Source organism: Triticum dicoccoides, chromosome 6B, assembly GCF_002162155.2.
Source record: "Triticum dicoccoides isolate Atlit2015 ecotype Zavitan chromosome 6B, WEW_v2.0, whole genome shotgun sequence".
In the NCBI taxonomy this organism is placed as follows: domain Eukaryota; kingdom Viridiplantae; phylum Streptophyta; class Magnoliopsida; order Poales; family Poaceae; genus Triticum; species Triticum dicoccoides.
This window is the reverse complement of record NC_041391.1, coordinates 275,202,970-275,214,851: the sequence shown is the minus strand read 5'-3', so window position 1 is coordinate 275,214,851 and position 11,882 is coordinate 275,202,970. Positions and strand designations below refer to the sequence as shown.

Sequence of the window (11,882 nt, the reverse complement as noted above, 5' to 3'; positions counted from 1 at the left end):
GGAGAAAATTCTCACGGTTGGGAGTTGTTAATCCTAGCTACGGGAATCTGCCCCAACAATCTTCACCAACTCTCCTTTCATTGCACTACAAAGTTGGTAACAATCAGATCAAACCTAACATGCATCTTCATAGTGATAAGCAAGAAAATTTGTTTTACATTGCATTACACTACAATGATGGGTGTTGGTCAGCCCAAGCATTTAGGGCCGATATAAGGTGGACCGTCCACCTGAGCGCATAGGGTAGTTTGAGGCATCCGGCCGTAGATGCTTTAACTATAGTCACCAAATCTCCCAATAAATAGGAGGTGCAAACCCTAGAACACCTTTGCAATTCCGATCCACGTTTTACATATTTGGTAAGGCTGGTATGGAAAGAAATCAAAACACTGGTACGGTGGGTACGATTTCATGACAAGTCATGACACATTTTACCCTTTCGTAATGATTTGTAATAGATTTTTTTTCAAAACTTTATTGTTATCTTCGCCAAACACTCAATTTTTGCAGGCATGCTCAGCAGGCCTGGCAAGAAGGGTTGATGGCAACCAAACACTGCCCCAGCGATTGCATGAGTAAGTGCCGCAGCTAGACCCTGCCCAGTCTGAGCAACGGCTTCACGTGAATAGTAGATAACTTCTGAAACAAACTTGTACAGTGGAGATACAGAGCCCCCACCACACCCGATAACTGTGTTCAACAATCTGAGGTTTACATACGGGACCAGGGTAATGTTCCCAAACTGACAGGCGACTGCCCTATGTACTTAGTGTAGCATATAGCACCTTTCCAACCACCAAACAAAAATCCATCTCCAAACGAACAGCCTCTTACAACCCTGTGAAACATCCCGGAAGACTATCTATTTGAAATGAAGCGCAAAATTTTCTATAACATGAACTAAAGTGCTAATTAAATTGCTGCCCAAACTGTAACCGGATAAGCCAATCCTAGATCACATGAAAGCTTATAGAATGAGGAGAAACGAGTTTTACATCAACCCAGTAACAAACCTGCAACAAGAAAGGACAGCAACTGTAACACATTAGCTGAAGAAATGCGATGCTACACAAAAATGTATGATCGGCACTCGGAAGATGACATGCCTTTACAAACCGAACCTCTTAAGCAGGCTGCTGTTCCACTATCCACTATTGGTCAGGAGTCAGCACTGCAAAACAACAAGGCAGACATTAGGAACATAACACTTTGAAAGGTTAACAAAGCAGCCAATAGAAACACTTCACACAAAAACCAGTTAATGAACTTGTTTGACAGATTAACTAGAATTTTTTAAACAATGTCCATACAAAAACTTATTGCTACACGCCTCAATTTAGTTGTCTGTTAAACACTTCGTCCGTTTACCATATTATCAATCGGGGAAAGACAAAAAAAAGGAACGACATGTCAATTGCTACATAAACAGTAAAAATAATTGTTAAATAGGCCAACAAGGGAAGAGGATTGGTTTCGCAGGCTTTTTATTTAGAGACTGTTGGGCTATCTTCCAAAACATAATTAATGGGGATTCGTAAGTCATTTGACCTCCCCGAAGCTCCCCAGGTTATGGGGACACTTATCAGACTTCAGGTAGTCAGAAGGTTTGCCCTGAAGCTAAAGGCTAAATGGTTAGGCAACTGAAGGATGTCTATATTTCCAGAATAGGCAAATAGCATCCAGCAGCAGGTTTTCCTTAAGATTATTGGTGCACTGGGAGAAAAGACCAACAAGGATTTGGGACTGTACACTTGCTCAACTACAGCTTTTATGCTGATGGTTCTTCTTTGTTCGTACCCCACTGTTCCTCACTATCATTTCCATTCACATGGATAGTGCCATCAGTAGAACCATCAGCCTCGACCTCAACAGCATCTTCTTGGCTCTCTTCTGCTCCGTCATCTTCAAAAACCTGTTGAAGCAAGATGGCGTTATCATTTATGCAAGGATGGAATGTGATAGGGACCAAAAGAAGAACATAAAAATATTTACATTTAAAATAGATGCAGTGACTTCCATAAGTTGACCTGACTAACCAACACAATGTACCAATCAGGCTGCATTTGGCAGCTAAGCTTTTGGAGTTTTTTTACAATATCATTTTCCATACACCATAGTTTTTTTTAAAGAGGCCTTCATTCATACTATGTTTTTTTATTGTCTTGACAACTTTGGTGTGCTTGGGGTCAACAAATACCACAGTTTTATAAACCATAGTATTTTCGCAGTATTTCAAAAAGAGGCCCTGACCTAGTTTTTGTACACTAAACTGAAAAAAGTGGTTTTTACATACCAGAGCATTCATTACGCATGGATTGAAATACTGAGGTTTTAGATCACTATGGTTTTCAAAATACTGTGCTGCTAAACTAAGCCTTGGTGGTAACAATGTAGTCGTAGAAATATTCCTATTAGGGGCTTGTTTGGATTGCAACAAGAATACGAAATAAAAATATAAAATCCCTTTCCAGGCCTACTGAGTTAAAGATATTAAAGTACTCCCTCCGTTCCGATTTACTCGTCGTGGTTTTAGTTCAAATTTGAACTCAAACCACGACGAGTAAATCCAAACGGAGGGAGTATATAGTAACATACAATGCATGAGGATGAGGATCTGGATAAAACAAAAAATCTAAATACTGAGCGATCGGTTCCAGGCCTTAGAGACCAGACTCTCTTGGGCACCACCAATGGGAGGAGATGAGTGGGGAGGACGAAAGAGGAAAGAGAGCATGATGAGGAGATGAGGGGGGCTGACATCATGTCGACTACAAAGGAGAAGACCACCGGGAGGTTAAATGGGGCGTGGAATTACATAAGGGAGATGGGCACGAACGTCCACGCCCTAGCGCACTGTCCAAGACAAAATACCAAATAATTTGTGCATTTGTAAGCTCACCCTAATGTGTTCAAGCGATATTCGTATCACCAAGAAATGTATCAAATGGCAGAAAAATACCACTCGGCAAGCCCATCTTACAACCAAGAATAGTAGAAACACACTGACAACGAATACACTTATTCTCTATGAATCAGACACAATAAGAGAAACTGCTTCGGCCCAGAGGGTAATAGCATGGGATATCTTCCGAAAGAAGATAAACCAAACAAGATTCCCCACTGGCAGATAATGACTGAATTTCATGGAAAGGATCATGATTACTAACTCTTCAACATTTGGTCTTTATACCATTAATATTGTCTCAGTTGTTAACATACAAGGAAAGGATGATGCAGTGCTAGTGGGTAGTGATGCAAAACACACACCGACAGGTTACTGAGCAGGTCTATTTTGTTGCAACTATAACATGCAGTCGTGCACATGATTAATTTATTTATCATCAGTTTATTGGAAATGTATAATTTTCTCTTTAGGCGCAAATGTTAACCCTCTAATGGAAACATGCCAACAATCAACTACTAAACTGAAAGAACATGTAGTGCTGACAAATTTTATAACGAATTAATAGCCTAATTGCGCAAGCTATTTTCGGCTTACGCAACTATTTTCTGCATGAGTAATACCTCTTGAACAGTGTCATTTTCATTTGTTAGCTCCTCTTCATCGTGTACATCCTCTTCATGTACGTCCTCCTCTTCTTGTACATGCATGTTCTTGAAAGCTTCCACAAGACTCTCATTGGGCCTTTCAGAATGAATCATGTATTCCTCAGCAGGTGGATAGATACCCCTGTTAAAAGAGGATTTTTGTCAGAACGGTGACAAATTAATAGCTTGAAAAACATGCACTGGCATCATTTTCAATTTTGTCAGATGTTCCAGTTAAAGCTAAATCCAAACCCTAGTTGCATTGATGAAAGAATGTGATCAGTAAAACTTCACAGCAACATTGCTTTAACAATATAAATGAACCAAAACCTTTTGGGGGCGACAGTAGCTTCTACATTGAGAGCAATCTGCCAGTCTTCAAATAAGTTTGGGTACTCATCAGGATCTGCCAATGACTCTGCTGCTTTTGAGTTTACCTGCGAAGCATATGAAACAAAGCGAACACCATCAGTTCGTAAGATGTGGCCCCTGGACATTAGAGGAAGTGCAGCATAAGTCCAAACAAGAGAGAAATCAACAAATAGCAAAGCAGGATTCCAGCTAATCTTTACATCATCACTCAAAACAATACGTAACCATCCTGAATTCAGTGTATTGGAGTTAGCTCGGATATTATTCTTATTGAATTTGAAGCATCATTATAATCCAACTCTGTGACCGCTAGTGCTGAACCATATCATGGAATTGACGAACGACAATTACATGCTTCATTGTGCAACTTATGTTGAAGTAACAATTTGTGCTGAGGAGATGTGTGCGCTAACAGTTTAAGATCAAATTGTTATCATGAAGGCCTGGAAACTAGAGAACAAAAGCAAAGAATTTACAAGGCTGGCAGTACCTTTTGGAGATCTTTTTTCCATAATGCTACAATCTCAGGGACTTTGCTCGGAAGATAAGATCTCGCCATCAATGCTGCTTCCGGAATGCGATTGCTGTATAGAGAACAGTTGCACAGTTAAACATACAATAACATGTTTGAAGAAGTGATGTATGAAACAGGACAGTCTCACTAAAACGATCATACCTTTCAATCAACAATTGAAGGCATTCCTCCAACTTGCCTAGCATGAACAAACAAAGGAACGCAACATTGTTCTTTCCTTGTTCTCTAGCCATAGATGCCAATTTTGTTATCCCATCAGCATCCCCAATGGATGAATACAAAAGCAATAGACCGCTGAGATCTAGTGCATGTAGAAGGCACTCCTCTGCCATCTCGAGCTGCAAAAAAGTTGTATGACACATGAGAAGGAAGAAGGAACACAACATGGGAAAGTTATTTGGACGCAACTTATATAGGTTTTGCATCCTAGTACAAGATAGAAACATAACATGGCAAAGTTTATTAAATGCAACTTAAAGACTCATTCCGACGCTGAGTTATTAGCTTTTACATTTCCTATTTTTTTGTTAAAATTAAGGTTGAAGAGGACATGCTGAATTGAAAGAGCATTTCTGATTCAAGCATGATGTTGAGCAACAACTAAAGCACATCCTTTCCATCAAAACTGTGCTCTCATACATCTCTACATCCATGCCGTATTATATTAGGTTGTATTCTGCCTAGTCATAGTTATTAGCTCATCCATTTATCAAATATTAGTAAATTCAAGTGATATGGCAAAACAATCCAATTCATTAGCACAGTATATACCGAAAAAGGCTTTCGCCCCGCTTTATATATAAAGCAACGACCAGAGATACAAATCCGAAACAAACGCCACCACCCCACACAACACACACACCCAAGACAAGATACAAGGGTGCCGATGCACCGCAACACTACCCAATCGACCACCAAGCATACTACAGATGAGCCAAAAGCACAGTATATAGTGAGCATACAAGGTAACTGATAGACACAGTAGCTGTGTACCTTTCCAGTTGAGATAGCTAACTCCCCTAACTGCTTCCACTTGGACTCACTTTGCACCTCAAGAGCAATTGCCTGCAAAATAACTACTCAGAATATTTGAATGAAGGAGGGAACTTTCTTGGAAATGTGAAAAAACAATAGTCAACTATGCCTTTGCATCATCAACGCGGCCAAGCTGAACAGCCAGGTCAAATCTGTAATTAGAGTCCGTTGCTATCTCAAGGGCTTCCTCCAACATGCCCCGTGATTCCAAGAAATGTGCCACACTGAAATTAAAAGGTTATCTTTGTATGCTGAGGCAAAAACTGCAAAGTACAACAAATAGTAGAACATGGGGCACCTGTCATATTGTTCCTTCGGTATAGATGGCAAAATATCATTTGCACGATCAAAATCCCCACGCAGCACTAGTGTTTTATACTCGATCAAACTAAGGAGTAGAGTGTACCCAACAACACTACAATAAGAAGAAGTGTTAGCTTCAGAAGTTTATTGTGAGTTGATGCCATAAAAGAATACCAGGGCAATAAAGATAAAACTCACTTAAATTGCTTGTCAATAAGATAGACACGGCTCTGGTTAGCAAGATATCCTAGTAAATACATTGGCCGGTCCAAGTGAAATAAGGTTGTGACCTGTAATACATGGAACCGTATGACTTGGGAGTGATAAAAACAGTAACTTGTGATCTAACTGGAATCATACATATAAACGCCTTTTGATATGATAAAAACACTCACCTCTCCTCCTACACAGTAATTAAGCCGTGATGAAGAATTATTGTAGATAAAACAATCGCCAACCCATAGCCCAGTTCGGATGCGTTCATTGATCTCATGAAGCAGTTCAAAGGCATCTTCCACACCTTCCGCACCAACTGAACCCCCTCCGTCCAAATGAGAAGATACAACATCCCTCTGGAAGGTAAAGAGATAATGTTGTATTAGTATAGACTTTTAAATTAGAAAAACAATTGCATAGAAGTGCTTGATGTAAGAGTTGCTGACGTTTTGGCACAATTAACACAACAGAAGAACATTTGTAAATAACGCCTGCAGATGTCACATAACTACAAACTGTAAGAAGGCAACACAGTTCTTAACAGAACTCACATTGTACTTCAAAATGTAGAATGATGTATCACTTGCAACTGTCACCAAATCACCACTGTCAGCCCAGTAGAGATTCTACAAGAGAACAGCAGATTTTTTTTAGTCGCATAACATACCAGATGACATGGAAAAGGTGTTTGATTCTTGAAGAAACACAATAAACTTACCTTCACGTTGACATCAATTCGACGTATCAACCTGCAATCCGCCCAGTCGTAAAAGCAGATGAAATCATTTGTACACATAGCCAATAATACTCCACCAAACACACGTTCGACGGAGAATGTTGGTCTTATACTTTTCCTCTCCTGAAATTATTAGATATCCATCTTTCAGGTTTTGTAGTAACAAAGATTGACATATGGAAATAGTTGTTCAAGTGTTAGCTTTCAAGCCTTTCATTCTCCACCCCAAAGCAAGTGTCTAGTTCAAGCATTCACATACTAACATGCAAAATACAATATGTTGACTACCAAATGCTCAAGTTCCCAGTCTGGTCCTAAACCAGCAGCAGAAAATACTTGTGCATGTCATATATTTACTTTGCACTTTACAGTTTACATAAGAAAATATCTTTCCTTGTTTCTAACATATGCCTGTTTTCATTTTTCACATAGATAGGAAATTGTGAAATCAAGATAAGATGAGACAAAATTGCCCTGACTACCGTTATTATTAGAAAATGCGCAGCCAGCTTGTATGGTTAGTTGGGCAAACAGCCCTTGTATTATGAAAAAGAACAAATATCGATTGAACATCTATAAATTGCAGGAGTTCTGGGTTCATTCTTGTATGAAGATGGGAATAAAACACGAAATGGAATTTGTGTTATAGCATTGTGTGTTCTCTTATCCATAGATGTTTCTCAAAGACAGAACCATAATAGTTACACATCAATACTTCAATAATAGGGAAATGGAGATGTTTACTTGGTACAAACCTGGAAATTTTTACTGTATATCTTTATCCTTGAGGTGCTTTCCCTTACAGCGTATTCGCCATCAGATGACCAAGCGAATTCAAGTGCAGACCCAAATGATCTATTTCTCCATGCTAGTGCTGTATAAATTATGTATTCTCCATCTCCACATACAACAACAAATCTCCCGTTGGGATTGTGCCTTAAGTTCTGAAATGAAAATCAAAGCTATTAACTTGTGAATGAAAATGGAACAATAGACAAGTAAAGCTACAAAAAAGGTTTACTGTTTAACATGAAGACAAATTCCTGTTAATTCAAAGTAATGTGCAAGTTGTACAGAAGAATCTCTTAGTAATGTGCAAGTTGAAACTCTTAGTGGTCATAAGTCATAACAACCTCATGCGCACTTCTTTAAACCATCGAAATTTAATTCAAAACCAACACTCAATTCCATATTGTGCTATTACTAATCATGAATTTATGCATTTCACTTCAGTAGAAGAGCTTCATTATACAGCAACTGTAAATGCCGGAAATAATAGGATATCTAAATGTAAAAATGTGGTTACACCAAAAGTAACTCACAATCCTGCACATCTCAAAGTAAATTTGAATAAAAATATTTTAGCATGCATGATTACATGTTCTATAGTAATGTGAATCTTGCTTAAACAGAAAAAAGAACGACCAATCAGAAACATGGGAGTAAAAACAAACATCTAGATGACAAATAACAGCATCGCTATGTGAATGAGGCATTCACTACGATATAAAATATAACCTACTTGTGGATAAAGATCACAGCTTCCCAGCTCCTTCACAGCCAACGGTAATCGCTCACCATCCGCAATCTGACAGATGATACAGGTTACAGAACATACATAAAGCTTATACCAAAATTAACAAGCCTTCAACACATTAACATGGCAAAGAAGAAGAACCTCATTGCCTGCACCAACAGTCTTGATATTAACAGTTTGGATTTCGTTATGTTTCGCCCATATGATTTTTCCACTGTTGTCCATGCTAGCAACCGGAACTTCACGGCCAATTTTTATCATAATTGTCCCTTCATCATATCCAATCACAATCCTATAAAAATTAAAATATTATATGTCACTACCTTAACTTGAAAGGAAAGAACAAGTAAATAAAAGCCTGAACTCTGCATTTTCAGTGAAGAATTTTTTTGGAAGAAACAGTTTAGCAGATACACAATGTTGTCACGATATAGGAAATTGTGTCGCAGAAAAAGAAAATGGATTGTTAGTGCGTGTGGAGCTTCAGTAGCAGATGAGAAGACATACTCGTGTATTGGCCCTTCACATTGACCATATTACCATAGAACTGGAATAGAGCAAGAGTTAAATATTCATTACCTTCTTGACCCCTTCATGTATCCTAAAGCCCAAACTCGCTCAAGACCATAATTAAGAGTGTTCTCAAGCCTGTAAGTGCATCAAGCAAAGTGTTATTCACTTGTTCTACAAGAAAAGAAATAATTAAATGCTTGGGAGAAATGGAAGAATTAAGAATAGACCACATTCTTGCTCATGATTCATGAACAAGGCACTATCTACACTGCCAATTTAAAGAAATAAACTGGCATGAGTTGGGAAATAACGAATGTGTATAGTCCAGTGCAGAAGATATTACTATTATTGCAAACAAAAAACATGTAGAAGAAAAAAACTACAGCCAGTAACTGTATTGCGTGTAACTAAATAGATGTTAGTAAAACAAAGCCGGTTTTCAGACAGCGCACTGTTAGTATCATCTCCAAGCAATATCATAGTGAGAGAGAGAGAGAGAGGGTACCTGTAGGTTGTAGAGTGCCACAAGCGAACTGTGCCATCCTCTGAGCCAGTAATTATAATAGGTAGTTCTGGATGGAAACAGACAGCGGACACATTGTGTGCATGTCCTTCAAGTGTTTGAACACAGCTCTTGGTTTGGTAATCCCAAACCTGATCCAACAAATTGAGTAATAAGTCAGATCAATCCCAATATACCCTCACAATAGCACAATTCAATGCAGATGACACACCTTTGCAGTCTGATCATCAGATCCAGTAATTAAAAATGGTCGATCACCACCGGTGAAGTAATCAACACAGTTCACGCCTTTTGAGTGGCCATCTAATGTGAAGTTAGGATCAGGAGAACCAATACTCCATATCTGAAGTTCACGTTCAATATTAGGATATTAGGCAGGGTACAGACCAAGATACAAAATAGGACTCAGTTTAACCAGCATCTTTTTGAGGAACAAATACAAACCTTTATCGTGCGATCAAGGGAAGCACTAGCAAAAGTATTGGTATCCTTTGGGTTAAATGTGACTTGCATCACATAGTGAGAATGCCCCTCAAATATGTGAGTGCACGCCCAACCCTTATCCCAATCCCAAAGCTTAATTAACATGTCATCGGATGATGACAGCACAAAAGGCTGGGTTGGATGAACAGCCACACACCTGATGTAATCAGTATGAGCTTCAAATACCTTGACCTTATCCATTGTATTGTAATTGTACACACGGATAAACATATCATCGGCACCAGCAACAACCCATTGCTTCCGTGCAATAAATTTAGCCGAACGAACTGCGACAGACATAATATATCAAAATGATGGTATATCTGGCAAGATAAGTAAGCAATTCGGTGGGAAAGCATACCTGGTAACTCTGTGACTTCAAATGATTTCACCATTGTCTAGGGATAAATAAATATATAGTTTTGTCAGTCAAGTCTTAAGATAAGCTATACAAAGTCATTTATCTCAGTCATAAGAAGATAAAAAGATGCATTTTCATTTTCAGCCTCCTCTGCCCCTTTGTTCCCTTATAATAAAGTGACATAGATATATATTAGCAATTACCTAAAAATAGATGGAAGTTCCTTGTTACTTTAACCTCGTCAGTAGATTTTAAAAATAGTGGCATCAACGTTTTTTCTCTGGATTTTACGTAATTGCTAATCTACACATGTTCGATATTCCCTCTCTTTTCCCCTTCTAGGATAAGTCACTACCAGTGGCATATCACCTAGCTCATTACTATACACACCGTAAATCGCGTTTCAGAAATATACAAATTAAATCTAAGTACATCTTCATTTCTATACATGAACGAAAATATCTAGTTTCATTACAACATACAAGGTACAAGTGACACCATCATCATTGCTTATAATCTTCATCGAGTTTAGCTGAAAAATTACAAAGGCAGATTATGAAGGCGGGCTGCTGTGAACAGTCACCTACCTGCGTTTGGTAGTTCCAGATGCAGACACTCCCCGAGTAAAGACTCGACAAAATCCTGTGTAGCACAAGAGAATGGTCACGCTATTTACCATGGTTTGGCGGAAGCTTTGATCACCCGCACGTGAATTTCGTAGCCAAAATCAAAACCAAGATCATATTCACATCACACGAACTGCCCACTAACCATGGCTCTGTCGGATGCAGATCCGCGGACTTGACCCTCTCCGACCTCTGCGCGAGCTTCCTCTGATACAACCAAACACAAAACCGACATCAGCGACACCACACCAGACATTCACCGAGTAGATCCCAGTAAGAGGCGTCGCGATTACCTTGATATCCAACCGGAGCGGCTGCCACATTCACGGCCATCACCCAAAAAAAAACACGAGAAAGGGAAATCAAGTCAGTACATAGCGCAACAGAACCCCAGATCCACCGGGAATTCGACATGTCTCGCGGCGGATCTCGCCGCGGCGGCGGCGTGTAGCCCGCGCGCGATACGAACACACTAAGCGACGGCCAGCCCCGCCATCGCCTGATCTCGGATCGCATTCGCGTGTAAGCGGCGAGGAGGGGCAGGGAGGGAGCAATTTGTCGGGAGGGCGGGAGACAGGCACACGTACCATTGTGGCGGCTCGGAAGCGCGCCGAAGCGGGAACCTCGGGAGGACGAGGTTCCTGGGGGTTTGTGGGCGCGGGAGCGTGAGAGGCGGAGCCGCTTGGGTGGCCTCTCGCCGGGCCGGGAGGGGGAGGGCGCGGCGCGGAGAAGAGAAGATTTGTGAACGAAGGAGGAAGGGTGGGAAGGAGGAAGGGGGTGATGGCAAACGGGGTCTCGGTCGCTCGGAGGCAGTAGTATGGTCGATTGGATCTGAAGGTTGTGTGTGTGCGTGTGTTGCACTGTTAGCCTTTCCGATGTTGACTTCTACTGCTGACGTAGTAGCTAAGCAACGGTAGATGAGATCGTCCTCTGAGCTCTTAAGACGTTGTTATTGGACTTTACCAAATGATCTACTGCGGACAATGTACAATGGCGCTATCTAAGTTCTTTCATCACGGATGGTGTTTTCCAAAAACCTAACCCCCTTCTAGGCGATCAGGTTTTCGAGGGAAAAAGAAGGCGGACGCGGATC

General features: G+C 40.2%; 1 protein-coding gene across 4 annotated transcripts; it reads right to left on the bottom strand.

Annotated features, from left to right (window-relative positions):
* Window positions 1-619: 619 nt before the first annotated feature.
* Window positions 620-11,614, bottom strand: LOC119323162 (coatomer subunit beta'-2-like). 4 transcript variants are annotated; one of them, XR_005156152.1, is made up of 26 exons: window positions 11,377-11,613; window positions 11,083-11,103; window positions 10,935-10,996; window positions 10,751-10,805; window positions 10,164-10,200; window positions 9,764-10,089; window positions 9,531-9,662; window positions 9,302-9,450; window positions 8,863-8,931; window positions 8,425-8,575; window positions 8,269-8,334; window positions 7,502-7,690; window positions 6,729-6,869; window positions 6,562-6,636; window positions 6,190-6,366; window positions 5,993-6,084; window positions 5,790-5,906; window positions 5,601-5,715; window positions 5,450-5,521; window positions 4,598-4,794; window positions 4,412-4,505; window positions 3,880-3,986; window positions 3,526-3,691; window positions 1,750-1,912; window positions 1,107-1,171; window positions 620-1,013 (listed from the first exon to the last, which is right to left on the bottom strand). XR_005156152.1 is itself a non-coding variant. In XM_037596745.1 (26 exons), the coding sequence occupies exons 1-25, from the start codon at window positions 11,377-11,379 to the stop codon at window positions 1,152-1,154; spliced, it is 2,748 nt and encodes a 915-aa protein (XP_037452642.1). In that variant the 5' UTR covers window positions 11,380-11,614; the 3' UTR covers window positions 620-1,013; window positions 1,122-1,151. The 4 variants fall into 4 exon arrangements, 2 of the variants coding, with proteins under 2 accessions (XP_037452642.1, XP_037452641.1); XR_005156153.1 differs by having other exon boundaries at window positions 1,122-1,171; XM_037596745.1 differs by having other exon boundaries at window positions 1,122-1,171; window positions 1,798-1,912; window positions 11,377-11,614.
* Between the last annotated feature and the right edge of the window lie 268 nt (window positions 11,615-11,882).